Source organism: Mobula hypostoma, chromosome 27, assembly GCF_963921235.1.
Source record: "Mobula hypostoma chromosome 27, sMobHyp1.1, whole genome shotgun sequence".
In the NCBI taxonomy this organism is placed as follows: Eukaryota; Metazoa; Chordata; class Chondrichthyes; order Myliobatiformes; family Myliobatidae; genus Mobula; species Mobula hypostoma.
In genome coordinates, this window is record NC_086123.1 from 7,388,644 (window position 1) to 7,413,866 (window position 25,223).

A 25,223-nucleotide genomic window follows, 5' to 3' on the forward strand; every position below is an offset into this window, starting at 1 on the left:
CAAATGTGACAAATAAGGTCACTCTTCCCAGCTGTCCTGCTCAGTAAACCAGGCGCCATTGTGAAATCCTTGGAATTCCCAAACACAATCTGGAGATTACTCACACTGGCTGTAAGCAAAAGGCAGAGGTGAACCGAACCGTGCGTCTTTCAAAGGAGAAGTAGGCAGTATCACTGTACAGGCTTGGGTGATTAGAAAATAATGTTTGATTTCCTTAGCTGAAAGAGAAGCCAAGCTTTCTAAAGTGTTTATTAGAGCACTGGATAGCAAAAGGTGAAAATCTAAAACAAAGGTTGGCAGCATCCTGCAAGATACCTAGTTGTAAGCATTTCTCAGTCCTATGTAGAACTCTAGGCTTCCAAGCCCATGCACAATGTGGCCAAATCAAGGCAATAGATCAAAAGGTGAATCTTGTATTTCGAAGAAAATCAAAGAACATAAATCACTCAGTTTCAACAATTAGAATTAACTTTTGGCAATTACATTGTAACCAATTTATAATAGTTATTTCAATTAAGACACACATTGGAAGAAATCATAAATAGTTAAGGGGTATGAACAGATCCTGTGGAAAATATATTTAACACTACTCTTGTTTGCTTAGTAAATATCAATTTTCACAGTGTCATGCTCATCATTCATGCTAATTCTACCCATGGGTTGGCACTTCAGGCTGATCCCTTTGGAATCAAGGTTTCTGACAACACCCATGCCAAGATATTTGCCGTGAATTTATTTTGACCTCGGTAAAGGATGACAAAAAACGGCCAGGTGTTGGCAGGAAGCACAGGGATGGCCTAACTGGAAATTAAGTTCTTCCATCTAAGATGTCCACTGTAGTGTGATGAGTGGAAGCAATCGTGAGAGGGCTGAGAACATCAGGTCTTCAGGAGCATCGGGGCAGGAAGAAGTGATTGGTGTCACATTGCAGTCACGTTTGAATTGGGAACCTCTTTAGGCATGTAGTCAAAGGTTAGACTGGGGGGTGGGGTTAAGGGGATTGTGCTGAAAGGGGATCCTCGGTGAGAAGTCAAGAAGTTGAACCAGAGGAGAAAGAAAAGGCTTAATGAGGGGCTATCTGTTGGAGGATCTACACATTGGGGTCCATAGACATAGGCCAATCTAGGCTAGTAACTACAGCAGCAGGTCTCTTGTGCCATGTGAAAGCATGCTTCCTTACTGCATGTAGATGACACTCACAACACGCTGGAGGAACTCAGCAGGTCAGGCAGCATCCGTGGAAGCGATCAGTCAACGTTCCGGCCCGAAACATTGACTGATCGTTTCCACGGACGCTGCCCAACCTGCTGAGTTCCTCCAGCGTGTTGTGAGTGTTGCTTTGACCCCAGCATCTGCAGAGTATTTTGTGTTTGCACGTAGATGATGCTTGTGCACAAATGCATTTTGCACAAGTGATATTGTTTAACATGGGTTATGTATAAGAATGTCACATGGATGAAGCAGCTAAATAAAACACTAGTCTGATTTTGATTAAGTTAGAAACATAGAACATAGGACATTACAGGCCCTTTGGCCCACAGTATTGTACCAACCTTTTAATCTACTCCAAAATCAATCCAACGCTTCCCTCCTGCATAGCCCTCCATTTATCTTGCATCCATGTGCCTATGTAAAAGTCTCTTAATTATCCCTAATCTGCATCACCATTCCTGGTAATGGACTCCACATACTTAGTACTCTCTGTGTAAAAACCTACCTCTGGCATCCCACTACACTCCCCTCCAATCACTGTAGAAGTGTGTCCTCTCACATTAGCCATCAGCTCCCTGGGAGAAAGGTGCTGGCTGTCCACTCCATCTATGCTTTGTAACATCATGTACATCTACATGCTGGGTCCAGGACAGACCCTCTTAAAATAGTAATGCCCTGGAATTTAAAATTGCTAACCCTCTCCACCTCCGATCCTCCGATGAGGGCTGGCTCACAGACCTCTGGTTTCTCTCTCCTGCAGCCTGCAATCAGATCCTTGGTCTTGCTGACATTGAGTGGGAGGTTGATGTTATGGCACCACTCAGCCAAATTCTCAATCTCCCTCCTGTATGCTGACTCAGCACCACTTCTGAGTTGGCCCACAACAGTGGTGTCATCAGCGAACCTGAATATGGTATTAGAGCTTCGCTTAGCCACACAGTCGTAGGTGTGAAGTGAGTAGAGCAAGGGGCTAAGCTAAGATGAGAATCGCGGAGGAGATGTTGTTGCCAGTCCAAACTGACTGGAGTCTACAGGTGAGGGAATCCAGGATCCAGTTGCACAAGGAGGTATTGAGGCCAAGGTCTTGGAGCTTGTTGATTGGGTTTCGAGGGGATGATGGTTGCATTACAGCCTGGTATGGAAACACCAATATCTTTGAACGAAAAGTCCAACAAAAGGTAGTGGATTCGGACCAGTAACGTCTCATGTAAATCCTCCCCAACCATTGAGCATGTTCACATGAAACACTGTCGTAGAAAGCAGTATCCACCTCCAGTGATCCCCATCACCCAGGCCATGCTATCTCAATAGATAGTGGATTTGGTTTAGTACATCATGGGTAAAACCCTCCCAACCAGTGAGCACATCTACAGGAAATGCTGTCATAGGAAAGCAGCATCCATTATGAGAGATCCCCACCACCCAGGCCATGCTCTTGTCTCACTGCTGCCATCAGGTAGAAGGTTCTTGTACCTTAGGACTCGCACCACCAGGTTCAAGAACAGTCACTACCCCTCAACCATCAGTCTCTTGAATAAAAGGGGATAACTACCCTCACTTGCCCATCAACTGTATATGATTGGCATTGTTCCCATTACCAGTTACCTCACTTTAAGGGCTCTTTATCTTGTTTTCTCATGTTCTCATTATTTATGGCTATTTATTTATATTTGCATTTGTAGTTTGTTGTCTTCTGCACTCTGGCTTATCATTCACTGATCCTGTTATAAATACTATTCTATAGATTTGCTGAGCATGCCAGCAGGAAAATTGATCGCAGGGTTGTATATGGTGACATATACGAACTACCTTGAACTTTGAACTCTATCAAGTCACCTCTCATCCTCCTTCACTCCAAAGAGAAAAAACCCTGGCTTGCTGAATTTTTCCGACGTATGGCCACATCCTGGTAAACCTCCTCTGCATCCTCTTTAAAGCTTCTATGTCCTTCTTGTAATGAGGCAACTAGAACTGAACACGTAAGTGGTCCTTTTCACTATCTCACAGAGTAGTGGTATTGACACCGTGCAGATAACCTTGCCTTCTAGTCCATACAGAAGGCCCAGCATGCTGAATAAACCAATCCAATTAATGGGATTTTGATCATGATTGTCTACCCTCTCAAGGTGAGGATTTCTACTCAATCACAGGAAATAGATAACCGACGATTTTGGGACTGAAAACTCTACCAGTTGATTATTTTATGAAATATAAACAGTATCACAAAAGATGTCAAATTATCAAAAGAAGGCATTTCAGTGGATGTATGGAGAAGGTAGATGAGGCCTTTAGACCTTACAGCTTATGTTTTGTTTCACTGAGAGAATCCTACAATTGACCTCACCTGAAGTAAAGTTTGGTCATTACCTGATAAATGCAGATGGTCGTTAATATTTTGTAAATCAGAATCAAAAAGCTGACAACATTCTCAGTGATTAGGCCAGTAAATGATATTCCAATGAGACACTGAAGTTGGGTCTAAGAATGCACTGAGCCGTCTTAATGGGAATGAACAAGTTTTCGACTCCATTCACTTTTACAACCAGCTGTGCTTCGATCCCGGAGTTCAAATGCTACAGCAACAATAGCAATTAATTTAAATTAAACTTGCATTAAACACAGAAGGGAAGGAAAGGAAAAATAAAATTGCATTTTGAATTCAGTTAGGTGTAATCTTTGAGGAGAGTCATGAGCAGCTAAGCACCGGCTTTTCAGGATAATGATAGACTAAACTCCAGAGTAGGTCCTTAAGGTTTTCATAGCCAGCGGGTGGGGGTTGTGGGGATAGTTTCCCACTACCTATTAACTGCTGTCAATGGTGTGTGGCTCAAATAGACTCTGACAACCAAGTCTAGCTCCTGGCTTCCACGTGTGACTGAACTACTAAGCCCCACGGAACTGACTTCTTTCCCTTTCCTTTCCAGTCCTGATGAAAGGTCTTGGTCGAAAATGTCTGCTCTTTATTCCTCTCCATAGATGCTGCCTGACTTGCTGAGCCCCTCCAACATTTTGCATGTGTTCCTCCTTCCTCTTCGTGAATGTACTACAGCCAGATCCTTTGAGGTCAGGGAAACGTAGTTGGATAAAGGTGATCACACTTGACCTCACAAAAATGACAGGATGCTAAATTTCAGTTTTGTTTATATAAATTCATAGAAATATATGTTTCCCAAATACTTTTTCGTGACAAAGCTGCTCCAAGAAAAATGAGAAGCAGGAAATGGAACCACCCAGGAGGTCAGACTGCATCGATGGAAAGAGAAGTGGAATTAACACTTCTGGTCCAAGACCTACTGACGGAGGGGCAAAATGATCAGCAGTTCTGACAATGAGTCTTGAACCTGAAATGTTAACACTTGTATGTATTTCTACAGATACGGACCAGCCTGCTACCTGCTAACTGTGCCCAGTATAGCCTGTTTTTTTTTATTTCAGAATTTGAGCATCTGCAGGGTTTTTGATTTACATTATTTTTTCTCTATCTTATTATTTATTTATTTATTTAGAGATACAACATGAAATAGGCCCTTTTAGACCAATGGGTCACATCACCCAGCAACTCACCTATTTAACATTAGCCTAATCACAGGACAGCTTACAATGACCAATCGACCTGCTAAGTGTGCACCTTTGGACTATGGGAGGAAAGCAGAGCACCTGGTGGAAATCCATGTGGTCATGGGGAGAACGTACAAACTCCTTACAGACGGCACTGGATTTGAACTCTGAACTCTGACACCTTGAGCTGTAATAGCTTCGCACAACCCACTATGCTTGGTGGTGCCCTAAAAATTAAAAAAGAGATTGCTCCATTTTCTTCTATGGCAAAGGTTTCAGGAGACTTTACTACAGGATCTATCAATGCTGCTCATTAATCTCCCAGTAGGTGACACATAATTCTCTGTCATAACATCAATTCATTATCACAACACACTTTTTACAAGTTTCAACCATCTGGCATGTCTCTCATTGATTCAATCCAATTTTACATCAAGTAGCCTAAATCTCGTTTATCCGGTGACATTTGTAACCCTCTAGGACCAAGCTGTACCAAAGATAAAAGTAGGCCATTTCTGAAACTAATGATCTTCTCACAAGTTCTGAACATGTTTTGTTACCTCCCATTATGATAAATAGTATCAAGGCTTTAAAAAAATTAACAAAAATTTGGACACTTCTTTAATGGCTAATGAACAGGTATACAAATTTCTGGGTTCATATGAATTGGTGATTTCTGACTAGTTGCTCTGTGAGATAAAAATGAAGTCGGAGGCAGATGTTTTGGAAGTACTTTGAATGCTGCAAAGTACCATCGTTTAACTATTCCAAAAGTGCTTCTTTAATATTATCTAACATATCCTATCTAGGATTGTCCATTCAGTGTTAATATTTTTCATGGAATTAAAAGTCTCATAAACCTCTTATTTTTGCTAATGAATGGAAGAGAACACCATTTTGAATGCAACTGTGAACATAAACACTCAATCTCGATCCACCATTTATTAAGATCATGGCTGATCCCACTGTAACCCAGCTGAACATTCCTGCGTACTCACTACTAATTTTCACCCCTCACATATCAAAGTTATATCTATTTCTCGCTTGAAAATATTCAATGACTCAACTTTCATTGGCCTTCATGTAAGAGAATTCCAAAGACATGCAACACTCCGGGAGATTAAAAAAATAATCTCATCTCATCTCATCTCTGTCTTAATTGGACATCCGCTTTCCCTCAAATGGTGGCAATCAGTTTGAGATTCTCCCATAAGGGGGAATGTTGTCTCCTCACACACCTTGTCAAGCCTGTTCAGGATTTTATATGTTCAATGAAGTCCCCTCTAGCTAATATCCAGACGATATAAGTCCAGCCCACCCAACCGTTTCTTATAAGACAACCCATTACAGGTGGTAATGCAATAAACCTGCTTGGAACTACTTCAAATACATTAACATCCTTTCTCAAATAAGAACAATACTTCAGTTCATGGTCTTACCAATGCCCTATGTAAAGAAAAGAAACCTCCCTATTTAATTCCCCCAATGTTAAACAATGAAAACACATATAGAATGGGGGAATTCAGCAGCTCAGGCAGCATCAATGGAGGGAAATGAAAAGTTGATGTTTTGGGCTGAGACCCTTCATCAGGACTCTCTGTAGCTTTCCAAATTACAGGAAAGGAAGGAGAACAAACAGCTCTAGAACTCATCGGGGGAATCAGAAGTGAAAAGAGTTAAATTCCTTGGTGTTAACATATTGAACGACCTGTCCTGACCTAGAACATAGATGCCATCACAAGGAAGACATGTCAGTATCTTTACATTCTTAGGAGGTTAAGGAAGTTCAGCTTGTTCCCGAACACTCTAAAAATATCTACAGAAGTACTGTTGCACTGGTTGCAGACTGGTTGCATCAGGATCTGGTATGGCAATCCAAAAGTGCAGGAATGTATGAAGCTGCACAGAGTAGTGGACTTTGCTCGATACATCATGGCCTAGCCCTCTCCACCATCGGTAGTATCTACAGGAGGTGGTACCTTAAGAAGGTAAAGATCCCACCAATCACGGAACTTCTCACCTTCTCACTTCTACCATCAGACAGGGAGGGGGTACAGATCCCTGCAGTCCACACACTCCCAGCTTCAAGAACAGCTATATTCTTTCAACCATTCACTTCTTGAACCAACCTTCACAGCCTCAGTATTGCAGCACTGTGATTACTTTGATCACTTTGCACTATAATTGACCTTTTTAGTTCTGTGTTCTTGTAAGTGTTCTTCCTTGTAAAATTTATGTATGATTTACGTTTTTCTTGCGAATACTGCTTCCATGATGTCATCACCTTTCGTGCTGCTGCAAGTAAGTTTTCAGTGCACTTGTGTATACATGTACTTATGCATATGACAATAATCTCGACTTTGACTTTAATCTTCTGTGAATCGTGAACAAGGACACTTGGATCCCTCTGCCTTTCAGAGCTCTATTTAAATAATATGTTTCTGTTTTCATTTTTTCCTGTCAAAAGAAACAATTTCATCTTGTCCTCCATTATACTCCATTTACCAGATCTTTGCTCACTCATTTAATCCATCTATACCCTTTTGTGGTTTCCTTATGCCATTTTCACAGCTTATGTTCCCATCTATCTTTACACCATTGGCAAAGTCAGCTTTGTTTTCCCTGTCTGTCACGTATATACATTGTAAAAGGTTGAGAGCTTACAATCCATCCTACTGGTCAAACAGAGAAACACTCAAGCACAAAAGCAAACAGCTAGAGGAACTCAATCAGTTACTCATCCCTACTTACTGATGGTCAGCAAAGATGTTTCCTCTTTCACATGACTTTAGTTACTTGTCCTTAGTTCATTACATTGAACGTAGAACATAAAAACACTACAGCACTGTAGAGCCCCTATGGCCATGATGTTGTGCTGAAATGAAACTAATAATGCCTAATTAAACAAATCCCTGCTGCTTGTACATGGACCATATCCCGTGTTTCTCTGCATATTTATGTGCCCATCTAGGAGATTCTTAAACCTCTATCATATCTGCCTCCGTCACTATCCCTGGTAGTGCAACCCAGACGTCCACCATTCTGAGTTAAAAAAAACTTGTCCCAGACATCAGCTTTGAACTTTCCTGTTTTCCCCTTAAATGCCTGGCCTCTGGGTAGACATTTCAACCCTGAGATAAAGGTACTAGCTGTCTGCTCTACCTACGTCTCTCATAATTTTATAAACTAAGATGTCCCCTCCTCAGCCTTCACCATTCCAGAGAAACAGCTTTCTTTTCAATGTTGAATTATGCCAACAAACAACAAGAACAGCAATAGCACAAGACTACTGTTTCATACATTTTCAATGAAGTGTAGACAGTTTCTCTTTGCAAGTAGACTGTGGCTGTTAAAGAGCTTATGAACACTGATGACTACCAGAAACGGATTACAATCCTTCATCTATTTCCGGGAACATTTCCAAAACAGGGATTAAAGATCTCAATAGATTGTTCTGGACAAATGGAAAGTTCAAGATTAGGTTTGAACTTGGTCTGATCATCAGGTTTGTACGCCTCAAAGGAAATTATCAATGATGCATTATCCCTTGCTTGCTCTCAGTCAAGGCTGCCTGTTATTGATCAGTCCTTCGGTTTCAGAAAGATAGGATATCATACAAACTGTTTCAATATCCTCTACAGCCAACAACTTGTTATATTTCTCAGATTTCCTCCTACTTTCAAGGTACCATTTTAACAGAATAATTTGACAAATGCTCCTTTTGGCAAGAAAGGAAGAGCAGAAATAAATTGGGCAGGAAGCCTCTATCGTGTTATTTTGATATAATGTAGCCATTTCTTTCTTTCCCTTTCTCTCCTGTTCACTCTCTTCTCCTCTCTTCCTCCTTTCTAGAAAGCAAGAGATTAACTGCTTTTTCCTCAAATGTAATCTCCTTTAAAGCTACCTAGTTATTACGTGCATTGTAAAGTACTTCATTATATTTTGCAGGAATTCATGGCAAATGTATAAACTCATACAATAAAATTACCACACAGAGTAAGCTCAACATTTTTAAGATTGAAAATCTTGTTACAGACTTGGCAAGACAGAGAACCTTACAAAAGGTAAATGTCAGCATTCACAAATTTCAGACCATAGATTTAATTATTTTCCCTAAAGAGTTGCATAAAACCAAAATATAAACACAAATTGCAATGAGATATTGAAATTGACAGAACTGTCAGTATGATGTAGGCATCAAGATTGACTGTGGCGGACCACACATTATTTCATTAACTTCAGCTGGAAAAAAATGGTTTGACTAACGTGTAAGTGCAAAATTCAGAGTGGGACTTTTAGGGGTGGCAGGTATTCAAAACAAAGGGTGAGGGGGTTAGCAACACCTCATATAGCCTCAGCTTGACATTCTTTGATGTCTATTTGGCTATCCATCTAGAAAGTAAATGCTATGTCATCCTTGAGAGATACTCACTGAAGTTGTAAAATATAGCTTTGAACAACTTTGGAGCTTTCAAAATGTGCATGTCATTTGTGCAGTGTACTGGTAGTAGGGTCAAAGCTGGGATTACTGACCTTTACTATGGTTTTATTGCGGGTAATTGGTTTAGATCAATATATTGTCAGTCACTAAACTCTGATCTGCACAATGGCCCTTTGGGTACCTAAAGTCTAAAGCCCTTCTGAATCTTTGCCTGGAGATGACACCTAGAAGCTTGTCCTCAAGGAACAGAATTAAACACACAACACACAAAAAAACATCTGTTTGCATTGCTCCACTTCAGAAATTCAATTCTATTGACTTCCAGAGAGTTGAATTTCAGAACTGAAGCACAAGTCACAAATCCCATTGTACAGCATGTTTAGCACCATCAGCTTGAGGTTAAATCTCTTTGACAACCATAACAGAATAAAAATGATAAATGCTTCTGTGAAATTGTACCAGAATGTAAACACACATGGTGTACAATCTAGTAAAATCAAGCTTGGATCAGGTACCCAGGCCATACTGCTAACCATTATATAAAAAAAAGATTAAATCCCTTTTATTTGATTAGTAATGACATAACTGTTGTGCTCAATTCACAGAGTTGAAAGCAAGTTATCAGCCCAAATATTCACTGGCACATGACAATCACTAGCTGGTAGCCTGTGCGTGTGTGTGGCTGTCAGTTAGCAACAGAATAGGTAATGACTGTGAGATGTTCCATGGTTAAATCACCTGCCAAGTTGATATATGAAAAACGGCAACACTTTTAGCAAGATTTTGAAGTGTCTTTGGTACCTATAGACAACCTCCCATCAGGAGAGGAGGAACATGAGAAATTAGACCACTCAGCCCTTGGTGGTCAAATTACATGGAGAATAGATTTAAGGTAGTTAAGAGAAGAGTTACGGGCAGTGAATTTTTTTTTTCAGCCATTGGGTCTTAGAGATTTAAAATTCTCTGGCTGGAAGTGTGGTAAAAAGAGAAACCTTCATTGAGAAATGATTGCATACATACTTGCTATAGACCTACTGCTGGAAGGTGGGGGTAAGTTGGGTAGTTCTTTATTGACTGACATAGATATGATGGGCCAAAGGCCTCTTTGCCTGTTGAAGAGATCCTATGATTCCATGAAACTGCCACAAAGCACAGAATATGGCCAGGCTATATTAACTACAGTTAGTGGTAGGGCAGGAATGAGGTAGCAATAAGATTTTGGTTCTGTGCACACCTTGGTATTTTAAGAAGTCACCTCATTTTACATGGCACAATTAAACATTAATACTAGAACTTCATGACTTGTTGCAGTATGATGGATAAAATTGGTCTCAGCACTTACTATTTTGCCAGCTGATTTGCTGTTTTTATTCTGGGGGCTTTTACATGGTGACTTGCCAGTGTGGGAACGGCCGATGACGGGGGCTCTCTGCATTGTGCTGCTCTTTGAATAAGCTTCATGATTGCTGCTTCTTGACCTGCCTCGCGGGCATCGTGCTGCCCCTGATCGACCTTCATTACTGTAGAACAAGCAAACCAAGAGTCAATGATAAAGCATCTTCAGCACGGTTAAACAAAAGACATTTTCTCCCCTGTTTCCCTTCTGAGTCACCGGGGACCTATGTGATAGTGGAATCCTATCTGTTTCAATTATTGGACTGATTCATGTGGGCCTGAATGATAGTTTTAACTTCTTATTCCCTTCCTTTGCATGTTGAAACATTAAATGACTGCTTGGCTCCTCTCTACATGGACTTAACGTAGATAGTAGAAGAGTAGAAGAAGGGAAATGAAGGCTTCCGAGATGCATTAACTTCACCCACATTATTCTCGGCTCTACTTTGGCTGACCATGCATGAGTTGTACTGTAAGCCGACTCCTCTTCATCATTGTAGCTGAGCAATACCTCACAGAGTTCTGTGTTGCCTTTTACGACACCCAGCATGATGATTCATACGATGGCAAATCCTAGTCCTTTTGTCAGAACAGCCCAGAAAAGGTTGTAGAGTTGTAGCAAACTTGCTTCCAGAAATTGATTGATAGTTTAATATCCCAGCATGCCATGAAAGAACCAAAGACTGGAATCCGTGAGAACAGAATGAGAGGAGCTATGGGCAGGGGAGAAGGCTGTGAGGAGGAGAGGGGCTGGAGAAGTTGCTTAAGATTAATGCTGTATTTCCTTCAATTACATGCGTACGACCTTTGGTTATCACAATAAGTTATAACATTCAAAATACAGTCATAAATATGGTCCAACGTCAGTAGCTATTGAGTTATAAAACATTAGAAGTTCCCTTTAATTCTGTGCTTAAGAACATATTGGCACTTCTTGCCAATGTGTGGTTAATTGGTCTGAATAGCAGGATGCAGGAGGAGGAGACTTTAAGTATGCATTTTCTGACCTGAATGTGATTCCAGAGTGAACACGTAATTTGGTTGAAAATGGCTTCCCATCTGAAACCACTGTGAAGTGAAACACAATTGCAAACGTGACCCCCATTTAACTTGCAACACACATCAAAGTTGCTGGTGAACGCAGCAGGCCAAGCAGCATCTGTAGGAAGAGGTGCAGTCGACGTTTCAGGCCGAGACCCTTCGTCAGGACTAACTGAAGGAAGAGTGAGTAAGGGATTTGAAAGTTGGAGGGGGAGGGGGAGATCCAAAATGATAGGAGAAGACAGGAGGGGGAGGGATAGAGCCAAGAGCTGGACAGGTGATAGGCAAAAGGGGATACGAGAGGATCATGGGACAGGAGGTCCGGGAAGAAAGACAAGGAGGGGGGACCCAGAGGATGGGCAAGAGGTATATTCAGAGGGACAGAGGGAGAAAAAGGAGAGTGAGAGAAAGAATGTGTGCATAAAAATGAGTAACAGATGGGGTACGAGGGGGAGGTGGGGCCTTAGCGGAAGTTAGAGAAGTCGATGTTCATGCCATCAGGTTGGAGGCTACCCAGACGGAATATAAGGTGTTGTTCCTCCAACCTGAGTGTGGCTTCATCTTTACAGTAGATCCTCCAACCCATTTAACTTGAATTCTCTTTGACCACTGGGAAAGTAATTCAGCATTGTGACTTTGTAGCATATTAAAATAGTATCAAACTGCTGACACAGATACAAGGCAGGGGTCGAAATCTGAAGTTTTACTTTTTTAGGGAAGGAAGTGTAAACTTCAGTAACAGATTAACTTTGGTTGTTAATGGCTAGTTGTATTTCAGTGCAGAATTAAGACTTCTCAGCCCCAGGGCTTTGCTGCAAGGAGAAAGCAGCTTGGTCAGTCACCAAAAAATATTATTCATTGGATAGTGCCCCAAGATAGCTATTAATATACATAGTGATCATCTTGTAGACGTGTAGAGAGAAAGGGAAGATAGTGTCAACTGTTACATTGCTATTGTAATCTCTCAATCTCAAGTGAAGTTATTTCACCACGTAATAAGGAATTTTAGTCTTTGTTGTTAATTCAAGACTTTGGTCATGATGTCTGCATTGGTGGTGGAAATTCAATTATCAGTCCATTGTAATTGTAGGTAGGCATGGAGAGAGTACTCCCCACGTATGCCACTGATGGGATACTCTACTGATATTAGTGCTTTGTACTGTGATGCACAACCTGCTGTGCAACAGCGATATAGCATGCAGTCTGTAGCGCACCAAGACCTTCCTAAGGTGATACAAATGGCAAGGATATGGGAGTCCAACATTAGGATACATTCAGAACTCTTCATTAGCAGTTTACTGAAGGATGAAATAAAAATGAGCCACACTTCCTCCTTCACAACATTCCTTCCTCACGTATACTGTAATCACCCCAAAATAAAGATCGATTTTCATATCAACAAACAGCGCAGACTCACCAGCTTTTACTGGAATCGATTCCTGCCCTACGATTGCTATTAACTTATACAAGTCAGTTTTTGTCACTTGCCTGAAAGCACCTGTATTTAAACTGATCCCAACAGCAATATCAGGCCTTGCTCCTTTTTTGACCAGTAGTTGATCAATGGGGGGGAGGGGGGGAATGTTTGAAGTGTCCAGAGAGGGGCAGCACCTCTGTTGAAGGGGCTTGTTGTGTCCATTCTGGGGCAGCTCACTCACCTTTGGTCCCCACCAGACACCCAGCTCTCACCTATGGCTCCAAGTAGCTGTTTGCAAGTGGCAGCCGCCACACCCCGGTACACCGCTTCGACAGGTGAGGGCATCTGGTGAGCCTGATACCCCGGTGAGATGCAGACATGCCTGCCCAGCATGCATAATCAAATTCGGCACTCTGGGTGGATGAGATCCACAGAGAGAGCCAAGGTCAGGAAGGCAGTTTTGCAATGCTTCGTGGAGAGCGAAGGGTATGACAGGACCCAGAGAAGTCATGGTCATCCACTACAACCAAGGAAGATCCCAGTTGTGACGACTACTCGTACCACTGTACACAGAATTCTGAGATCGAGAGAGTGGATCCGCCTCAGTGCAGGAGCATTTCCATTGTAAAAACCTCTTCCTCACCGGTTTCTACTGTCACTGTCGGTAACAACTCACAACCAATCAATCACCTAACCCATGGGCTATTGGAGAGCAATCAAGAAAGCTTCCTTTGTGATACTAAAGCATTTTGCTGTAAAATCTTTTGAGGCACAAACATGGCTGCTACGTCAGAAGTGTGGCAGCTAATTTAAATATAGTCTAGTTCCAAAAAGAGCAAGGACAGAAAGTGCAAATAATCCCTATATTTAGTGAAGTTGTTTGAGGAATAAAAATATGGTCATAGCAGTTTTAAGAATTTTGCTTGTGCCAAGAAATCCTCTGTGAAATCTACATTAATGTCTCATCTGAAGGACAACATTAGGGAGTGCTGCACTGTCGGAGATGACCATCAATCTAGATTATGTGCTCAGTCTCTTGCGAGGGAAGTGAATTTATGTATACTGGACCCTGGCGAACTGCTTCCACCGAGGAAAGGTTGGCATGCCTTTACTCTCTTCTCCTTTACTGCGTGTGCTGAATTCAGCTGTAATATCCTTCCTGTCCCCAGCTGAGATTGGCTAAATCGCCACCCATGAAAGGCTGAATTAATGGCATTCTGGCAGCCTCTGTCAATCTGCTTAATCCTAAAGTAAATGTCCCTTTACAGGACTATTTGTAAACTGCTAGGAATAGGACAGCTTCCATCTGAAATACCCAACACCAACCAAAAAGCAGCACACCCTACACTCCCTATGTAAACCACACACACACACACACACACACACACACACACACACCCTCGATTAATCAATCTGTGGAACCACTGTCAAGTGGATCACACCCTGGCTCGGGACTCAGACCCCAGCTCTCGTACCGTCTCCTCTGCAATGCTCTCTGCATGGCAGCAAGACAAGTGTGGAATCAGGCTTTCTTCCAGCATTGATCCACTTTGGAAAGGAATCCTCACTGATTTCCGAAATCTCACAGCTTCTATAAACCAGGTGCTTCTGGGATTTGCGTTCTTATTTGCTCAGTCACAGAAGAAATCTATTCAGCCCATTGAGCTCATGTCAGCTCACTGAGCAATCTCACGACACTGCTAAATTTCCTTAAACTTATTGTCTCGACATTCCCATTAATATCCCCACCAGTTTCCTGTCTGAATCTTTGCTTCTTGATTTTCTCACACAGTAGCTATAGAGTCCAGAGTTGCCAAAGTGCTTTCAGCATTGTAATAAAGGCCTTTTAGAGGTGTTAACAGTTGGAAAGGATTTAGTAATGATTGTCTAACTTGATTCAGACGCTGGAGAGCAAAGTAAGAAACAGTGGTCCTATCGGATTAATTGTGGTACTGTGCATGATATTAATAGTGTCTTACAGCCTGCATACTGAGATTAAAACCTGCATTTTGTGTATTTCAGTGAGCTTTTACTTCCTTCGACCAGTATATGAAGATGAAATTACTATGAAGTGACCGATTTGAAGTGGTGGGAGGGCTGGGACTGTCAGTAACGCACACAAAATGCTGGAGGAACTCAGGCAGCATGTGCGGAAATGAATGAACTATAGATGTTTTTGGGCTGAGACCTTCTTCAGGACTGGAAGGGAAGGGGGAAGATGCAGTGATATTAGATCCTTGTCTCAGCAGTGATACACAAAGTGAGGCTAACCGAGCATGTGAGCAAAGAAAGGAGATTTACCTGCTGGAACAGCTAGGAGACCTGTAGGTTGAGTTCTGAGAATGAGAACGTCTGCATTTGTGGCCTTTGTGAGAAGCTGATGCAGCCCGAGACCTTGACAGGAAGACAAAAGTCAGTCTCTCACTATGTTGGAAACATGCAAATTATTTCACTGCACATACTTCAATCAGTCCCTCCTTCAGTTGTATCGACATGAGGCAGCAACCATCATCAAAGGTCCCCGGTGCCTGGGCCAAGCCATCTTCTCACAGTGGGCAGGAGGTACAGAAGTGTGACTTTCCACACCACTGGGCTCAAGATCAGCAATCCCCTTCAAGCACTTGGACCATGAACCATCCAGAACAACCCTCAGTACCTCAGCATAGCACGTTGACCATTTTGTACTACAATGGACTATTTTTTTTGTTCTAATTGCGGCATTTGTTGAAAAAAATTGTATAAAATTTATGTTCCTCTTCTGAATGTGGTGTATTTGTGATAGTCATAGTCATACTTTATTGATCCCGGGGGAAATTGGTTTTCATTTACAGTTGCACCATAAATAATAAATAGTAATAAACCATAAATAGTTAAATAGTAAAAAGCAAATTATGCCAGGAAATAAGTCCAGGACCAGCCTATTGGCTCAGGGTGTCTGACCCTCCAAGGGAGGAGTTGTAAAGTTTGATGGCCACAGGCAGGAATGACTTCCTATGACGCTCTGTGTTGCATCTCGGTGGAATGAGTCTCTGGCTGAATGTACTCCTGTGCCCACCCAGTACATTATGTAGTGGATGGGATACATTGTCCAAGATGGCATTTAACTTGGACAGCATCCTCTTTTCAGACACCACCGTGAGAGAGTCCAGTTCCATCCCCACAGCATCACTGGCCTTACGAATGAGTTTGTTGATTCTGTTGGTGTCTGCCTCCCTCAGCCTGCTGCCCCAGCACACAACAGCAAACATGATCGCGCTGGCCACCACAGACTTGTAGAACATCCTCAGTCTAATGCAGCAAGTTAGTTTTTCATTGCATACATGTACAGAACCTGTGCATTTGACAACAGACATGACTTTGATTTCACTTTCAGTCAAATTAACTGGGCAATTTTGATAGCAATATTTATACCTGTCAGAGACTGATAGTTTTGACTACCTCCACAATGTGTGACATGACCCTATTTTTAGTGTTACAGTACCTTAGCACACACTATTTGAAAACTGGAGGCTTCAAAGTTGTCCCTGATTCTACTCTCACACACTCATTTCAGACAATCAGGACAGAATTTACAGAACTGCTTCCCTCCGGAGGCTCAACCTGGTAATATGTATGTGCTTGAATGAGTCTGGTTAATTTGCCTAGATCAGGAGTCACATAAAAGCTGGAATTGCACCATACATACAGCAAGACCACTCTCAGTCCTTTTTTTTAAAAGAAAATGGGGAACTTTAAATAAACAATCTGAATCCTTGTTCCAGAGATGAGAAGATAACAGGTAAACTCAATGCATCCAAATGATTACATAAAGACAACTTTGCTATTTCACAGGAATTCTTAAATAAGCCAGTTTCAATGTCACCAGTAACATTTTTGGCAGTACAGTTATTTGAGTGCAATGGTATTCAATTTATTTGAGAATTCACTTGGAATGAACCAGAAATTTAATTAGAAATTAGGAGTGAAATTTTGTAATTGTGGAATAGAGTAGAAAAAAGTGATAAAGGTCTAGGAACACACATCAAAGTTGCTGGTGAACACAGCAGGCCAGGCAGCATCTCTAGGAAGAGGTACAGTCGACGTTTCAGGCTGAGACCCTTCGTCAGGACCTCTTCCTAGAGATGCTGCCTGGCCTGCTGAGTTCACCAGCAACTTTGATGTGTGTTGCTTGAATTTCCAGCGTCTGCAGAATTCCTGTTGTAAAGGTCTAGGAAGTTGGTTTTAACACCAAAGCGATTATATTTATGGTAACTTATGCATTGGACAAGAACATAACATACAGTAAGAAACAAGAGAAGGAATAGGGTACTCAGCTCTCAGGAGCTCCTCCGACATTTTTTTTGATCATGGCCGATTGACCTCTGTGACCACATCCCATGATTCCCTCAGTGTCTAGAGATTTCACAGCGTTGCACACTGCAGAAATAGGGCCTTCAACCCACCATACTCCTTGCCGACCATCAAATGCCATCTATTTTAATCCCAGTTATCTTTCATTTGACCTATGCCTTGGCAATTCAAGTGCTCAACTACAGGAATCTGCCACCTTCCCTCTCTCAACTATCCTCTGGATAAAATCATCTTCCTTGGATTTCCTATAAGCCATCTATTAATTACCCATACTGAATGGATAAGAGTTTTTAAAGCCGGATACATTTTGGTCCAAGGCACAGAGTCACACCATGTATCATAACTCTATTATCCAAGTCACTGCACTGGCAACACTTTAAGCCACTGTTTTAGGATACTGTTCACATTGTAAATACATGTTGGTATTCATGTATTAATGTGCATTTTACTCCATATGTGTACTTTAACCCCAAACTTTATTTTTAATATAATTCTTTATTCTTTATAATTGTTGAAAGTTGTTTTTGTTGCATGTCGCACCAACACAACCCAGCAAATTCCCAATCTGTGTAAGTGTGTATGGCGATTAAAGTTGATCCTTGATAACACTGCAACTGTGCTGCCAATCATTGTTTAATCCATACCAGTGGAGGTGAGCACTTGGTTGTCATTGAGAGCATGGACAATTTTACTCCCAAGTATCTCAGGTACTGAATAGAAGTTGATAGGAAATATACAGAGGATAATGATTTTTGAAACATTGTAAGATATATACTGTATAAAGATAAATAGTAGTGCTAAAAGAGAGCAAAAATAGTGAGGTTGTGTTCAGGTGTTCATTATCCATTCAGAAATCTGATGGTGGAGGAGAAGAAGCTGTTTTGAAAACATTCAATGTGTGTTTTCAGACTCCCATATCTCCTCTCTGATGGTAGTATTGAGAAGAGGGCATGTCCCAGGTGGTGGCTATCTTTAATGATAGATGCTGGCTTTTTGGGTCATAGCTTTGTGAAGATGTCTTTGATGGTGGAGAGGCTGGCACCCATGATGGGGCCGGCTGTTTATGACCCCCCGCAGCTTTTTCCGATCCTGAGCCATGGCCCCTCAATGCCAGATGGTGATGCAACCAGTTAGAATGCTCTCCACCATATCGCTGCAGAAATTTGCGAGAGTCATTGGTGACCTACCAAATCTCCTCAAACTCCTGATGAAACATAGCCACTGTTGTTCTTTCTTTGTAAATATATCAATACGTTGGGCCCAGGATAGATCTTCAGAGATGTTGACACCCAGGAAGTTGAAATTGCTCTCCCTTTCCACTGCTGATCACTCAATGAGGACTGATGTGTGTGCTCCCTGAACTTCCCCTACCCGAAGTGCACAAATAATTGGCCATACTGATACTGAGTGCAAGGTTGCTGTTGAAACACCACTCAATTAGCTGATCGATCTCACTCTTGTATGTCTCCTCATCGCCATCTGAGATTCTGACAATTGTGTCATCCATGAACTTACAGGTGGCATTTGCGCTGTTCCTAGCCACAGAGTCATTGGTGTACAGAGAATAGAGCAGCGGACAAAACACACATCCTTGACATGCATCGGTGTTGATTGTCAGCGAGGAGCTATCTTGCTACATGTTTTGGCTGCAAACTCTTCTGCAATCAAAATGTCTTTCTCATTTTAGGCAATTATACACCCATATATTTTTCCGCAAAATACATAAAGAAGAGTAATGGTCATTATGTACCAGTCCACCCTATAACTTGATTTTACAAGCTACAGACAGATTTGCCGATGGGATATTAATATGTGAATGCAGAATTTGGAAAAATAATTATTCACATTCCAGATCATGCTGGCCTTGTTAGATGTCTAACAAAAGTATGTTTGTCTTTAGCAACAGGCGCATGCTTTGGATTTCCAGCATCTGCAGATATTTTCATATTTGTCTTCTTGATTGGTGCAGCAATCTTATATTTACAGTGAGACTAATTAGAGCTGTCGTCAGGAAGCATTCATTAATACAAAGTGAAGTGAACATCTGGAAAGCTGCTGAGTTTGGGTAAACGCAGAGTTTATTGTTTTTGTTAGGTGTGGCAATTGAGGTTTGGCGAGCAAGGATAATGGACAAAGCTGAGACATCGAGCATCAATATGATAACTGGAATTGAAGAATTAGTCTGAACAACTTACTTGTGGTCCCATCTTCTCCTGGAGGTACTTCGAAGGATAACAAGTTAAGTTTGAGAATATAGCACTGGGACTCACTGCACACTTCTCCTTCAGTTCTTGTCACAGATTTAAACCTGACCTGAAGTCGATTAACATGTGGTAAGAGGATGCATATGATCCCCACTGGATTTCAACTGTTAGTGGGAAATATGAAGCTGACATTTGAAAGGCCAAAGAACATTAATATTCTGACATCTGGAGAGAGCTAATAGCAGTGGGAAAAATGATAAATAAGACGTAATCTTGGCATTTGGATAATCTACACAAATCGCTTAAATGTCAGTTTAATGATTTACATCATAATTTGAGTCCCTTCTTTACGTTAACATCTACAGCTGTCTATTTTGGTGTTTTGTGCTGAGTAATATGTTGCTGAATTTATATAAGGGTTGATCAGGAGGTAACTGCTTAACTATTCTGTGCAATTTAGAAATTATTGTGTGTGATATTAGCATCCAAAGTTTCAATGTATCTGAATGAAGCTGCTTTGCTAATGGAGACATTAGCCATAAACTGAACAACACACAGTTCTGTGGTCAGACTGTATAAGCATTGATGTAATAAAGTACAATTTCTCACAATAAGTTTCTTCTGCTTCATGTAGTCTTGCTGATCAATGATCCTTTATGATATTGCTAGCCTTTTTCTTTACATAGGCATCAAGGATATGATGAAGGAACACACACAAAATGCCGGAGGAACTCAGCAGGTCAGGCAGCATCTATGGAAAGTATAAACAGTCGATGTTTCAGGCAATGAAGGGCCTTGAGCTGAAACGTCGACTGCATGACGACTGCTAGTGCGCATGTGCCAGTCGTGCATGCAGCCTGGTACAGCTGTTCCAATCTATTCTTACTTTCTTCTTACTTTTTAATTTACGTTATTTTTTGTATTTTTTTTCTCACGGTAACACGTCGAAGCTGCACCCTCTCTAACATGCTGGTAGAGAGTTTTATTTGGGTTTTCTTTAGCACTGGAAATGGTTACATCCCGACACGCGGGACAGAAGCAAGGTCGCATTGTGTATTCCACGGACCAGCAAAGACCGGCCGGCTTAGCGAACAGAGTGGTGGACACCCCTGCTGAAATCCGGAGGAAAACACACAGAGGGGGATCACAAAGCCGAGGAAAGAGGACCGAGTCGTGACAACAGAGACTTTTGGAGAAGAGGAGTTCGGTGGGTCATACCGTTCCGCCTGACCGGAAGTGCACTGAGAGCGGTAAGCGTAAAGGAGTTGGGTGCTTACTGTTCTAACAACGGATGCTGCAATCCGGGGTATATTATGATCGAGGAACGTGTTTGCAAACTGGATATTGAACTTTTTACTGTTGGACTTTGGCCACATTCCACCGTGATACAACACTTGGCGGCACGGGAGGTCGTTCCTGCCTGTGGCCATCGAACGTGCAGCTCCTCCTGTGGAGGGTCAGACACCCTGAACCAATAGACTGGTCCTGGACTTATTTTCCATCTGGCATAGTTTGCATTTTGGTGTTTGATTGTTGGGGTTTTTTGTATTGCTATACTTACGCTCTATTCTTGGTTGGTGCGGCTGTAATGAAACCAAGTTTCCCTCGGGATTAATAAAGTATATCTATCTATCTATCTTTACTCTTTTCCATAGATGCTGCTTGATCTGCTGAGGTCCTCCAGCATTTTATGTGCATTGCTGTGGATCTCCAGCATCTACTGATTTTCTCATGTAAATGCTAAAGCAGCCATGGATGCCTGTTGCACTCCCATCAGGGAAGGGCCTACGTAGCATCTACGCCAGGACCACCAGACAGTTATTTTCTGCAACCCATCAGGCTGATCAACACTTCCACCCATTAACCCACCCCACCACCACTGTATTTCCTGTCAGAGTTACAGATACTCCTGTACCTTGCATTAGTTAATGTACATCCCATCAGTCTATCTATATAAGCCAATCTTATGTACTGTACTTATTGTATACTTATTCTGTTTTTATACTGTGTTCTTCATGTTTATTGTGTATTTTATGCTGTATGGAATCCGGAGTGATGATTATTTTATTCTGCTTTATGTCTGTGTATTGACTAATGACAATGAACAGTTTTGACTCTCGAATGTTGAGACTCCAGTGTGCGCTGGAGAGTCGCCGCAGCCTACGGTGTTAAGCGAGATTAGTTCAGGTGTATATGAAAGGCTTGTGATTCCTTTTAAAGGAGGGCATCCTGTCAACCTTCACTACTTCCTTCACTCAGCGAATCCCACCACAGGTTGTGGAACATTTACAGCGTACAAAATGCACATCACGTTTTCCATGCAACAGTCGCGGGTGAACTTCGAAGTCAATGAGCTTAATTGCCTACCCCCGGAGAGGCTTTCTTTTCATTATCCAAGCTTAATGCGCATCAGCATCAATTTCTGAAAGATTGTATCCTGGTTCATTGCACAATATTCCAGTTCCTCTCCTGAGCTTAGCTAAACATCATAAGACTTACTATAAGCCAATTACTCCAGTCACTGTACAGAAAGTTCAGCTTAAGGAGAATTATGAAGACGGTTTGGCACTTAACTGGAGATACTACAGAACAATAAATTGTCTAACTTTGGTTGGAATCTGCATTTGAAATTCTGCTTCAGACAATACCGTGAATAACATACAGGTAAAGCACAGCTTTTAGACCACTGAAGGACCATCAAAGGATGTCATTTTACCTTCTCCGATGCCTTTTGTCTTCTTTTCTTTTCCTCTTTGGACTTTTTGAGCTGCAGGAAAGAGAAGGTTGTTTTATGTACTTTTTAACAGGCCATAGGTAGGCCTGAAAATATGACAAGCCAGCAGTTATTAAATTTCTCTTTTAGAATTCTCTCCTACCTGTGCCGTCGTTTCTTTGTGGAAGCAGCTTCTGACCTATGCATAACACAAATTTGATAGAATGTGAGAGGGGACCAGCGCTTTGCATTTGTACACAGTAAGTTTCCAATTTTTCCTCTGAAGATACATGTAAATGAGACAATTACGTCTGATTAGCAGCAATCTTAATGAAAGGAGTCCACTCGCTGCATTAAGCATCAAGATTTTCATTGATTTGAAATTAATTAAAAGAGGAGCTTAAATAAAGACAATTATTTTGAGGGATGTTAAAATAGAACATTATTGTGCTGTCACAGCAAATCAAAGAATTCTGGCAAATTTTGATGGCATTTAACTCAAATTGGGTTTTTATTATTTCCTGATGCCTTTTCACTTGTGAATGTTCTTCTAATGTGGAGGACAATGGATCTGAGAAATATAGTCAGTGGTTGGCTCCTAAAGGTTAAGTATCCCAGTCTAATTCCTTGCTGTAATTCAGCCATTTCTCCTGAGATTTTGAATACCGTTTTGACGAATGTTTATACAGATAAAAGAGGCCATCCTGTCTCATCACAGCATCCAGCTGCTTCTTGACAAAGACAAGGGTTTGTGCAACTATTTCAAATACCTGACACTCTCTGAGGCATCAGGACTGTCACAGAGGTGGCTGAGCGAGCCTCCAGATGGCTGTGGGTCAAGAGGTGTGACCAGTGAACCAATGCTACTGAGTTGCCCGGGCGAGGATTACTGTTGTTGAAAGACCCTAAATACCCGATGACCAGGTTACATCACTGATGATGCGTCCCAGCTCATCCTAGGATGCGTTTCAGCATCATGTCCTGTCATCATTCTCAGGATGTCTTTTTAATCTGTTTACACCTGAGGCTGAAAACAACTTAACTAATTTAGACAACACAGTTAATGTGTTGGGCCAAGATCATTTGTCAGTCCTGCTGAAGGGTCTCGGCCTGAAATGTCAACTGTTTATTCTTTTCCGCAGATTCTGCCTGACCTGCTGAGTTCTTCCAGCACAGTGGTGGCCAACCTTTTACATTCCATGCGTCAATTTTTTTACGCACGAGTTCAGATGCAATTTTTTCATGGACGAGTTCTATATTAACATATTTTTACAAGAATTGAATGGGGGTACAAGAGTTGTATGGCGCATCTGAACTCGTGAGTGAAAAAAATTGACGCATGGAATGTAAAAAGTTGGCCATCCCTCCTCCAGCATTTTGTGTGTGTTGCTCTGGATTTCCAAAATCTGCAGATTTTCCCGTGTTTGTAAGGAATTTAGATGTCCTTTCGCCAGGATTCTTTGCATTTCATCTGATGACTTTTGCCTATTCAATCCCTGTTGATGCATCCATCTCGTCAGCTCAGCAAATCCCATGCTCCCTTTGAAATTCACCCCATTGATTTCCTTAGATTGAATTTTTGAGGCAGAGTATCCAGTCCAGTTCTGTCCTGAAGAAAGATCTGAAACGTTGACTGTTTATTAATTTCCATAGATGCTGCCTGACCTTCTGAGTTCCTCCAGCTGTATGCATGTGTGTTGCTTTGGATTTCCAGCATTTGTAGACATTCTCGTGTTTATATTTTTATGCATTTTATGTTGCTGTTTTGTCCTTTAAGCACTGTTGACTGGTAATTAACTTCTGGGAGTTTATATCTCCCCTATAAATTTCTATCTCTTAAATTTAATATTTGGAGAAAATGTTGCCATCTGCCCCAGACAAAGATTAATGTCTCCATTCTCCGTTGGTATTTACAGTGCTCTATCTTCACAAAATATTTAGACTGAATATTTATGCTGTGATATCTAATTGATGATTTTGCTTTACAGTACCATTCTATTTTCTGTGGCATGTCTCTGAATGGGTGCTTTACTATTTTCTAGTTCACTCCCTTTCTAAATGTTGGAAACATTCGGCAGGTCAGGCAGCGACATTCATTCCTACCTGGTGGATTAGGGTGGTGTAAAGTCTTGCAATGGTACCACCGTCACTGTTTAGCTCAAGTTGGTGCAATTCCCAGAAAATCAATGGACAATGGCATAAATTGGACAAAATACATAAAATAGTTGTTCAAACAAAAACATGTTTCTGGGGCCAATGACTACAAAATGGATATTGAGAATGGCTCAAAAGGACATTTGCTTAAGAGCACGATGAAGGTGAGTCTTTGCTTTTTTTTCAAGCTCTTCAGTCTGGGTGCAAATTGCACTCAGAATGGGGCAAGTTTTGCTGAACCGGTTTGACAAATTCGTGTTCTCTTGAACTCATTCCCTTAATCACAAATGTAAATTCCTTCATGATCTGTAGAAGCAGAAATTCATTTTAAAAACAGATTTTGCTTTAAAAGTTTTTCTTGATGTAATTAAGAATGGTAACTGGTACAGTTTGATCGATATAGCTGCATTTGGTTTAAACACAGAAAATACTGAATCTTAATCAGAGCATTCATTTCAAAAAGGTCCAGAATACAAAAGCAAGAATGTAGTGCTGAGGTTTTATAAGGCATGGGTCAGACCGCTCTTGGAGCATTGTGAGCAGTTTTGGGCCTCTTATCTAAGAATAGATGTGCAGGCATTGGAGCTGGTCCAGAGGAGGTTCATGAAAATCATTCTGGGAATGAAAGTGTTAATATTTCAGGAGCACTTGATAGCTGTGGGCTTGTACTTGCTAGGGTACAGCAGAATAGGTTGAGCGGGGGGGTGGGGGGATTGCCCTGAAACTTATTGAACATTG

At 41.4% G+C, this 25,223-nt stretch overlaps 1 protein-coding gene across 1 annotated transcript in view; it reads right to left on the reverse strand.

The window, feature by feature from the left end:
* Positions 1-25,223, reverse strand: part of srrm4 (serine/arginine repetitive matrix 4) — a 346,727-nt gene that overhangs the window by 20,196 nt on the left and 301,308 nt on the right. Inside the window, exons 5-8 of the mRNA XM_063034245.1 lie at positions 22,495-22,530; positions 22,335-22,385; positions 15,366-15,458; positions 10,554-10,731 (exon numbers count right to left, since the gene is read on the reverse strand). Of these exons, the coding sequence (XP_062890315.1) occupies positions 10,554-10,731; positions 15,366-15,458; positions 22,335-22,385; positions 22,495-22,530 (358 nt within the window). The remainder of the gene's footprint in view (positions 1-10,553; positions 10,732-15,365; positions 15,459-22,334; positions 22,386-22,494; positions 22,531-25,223) is intronic.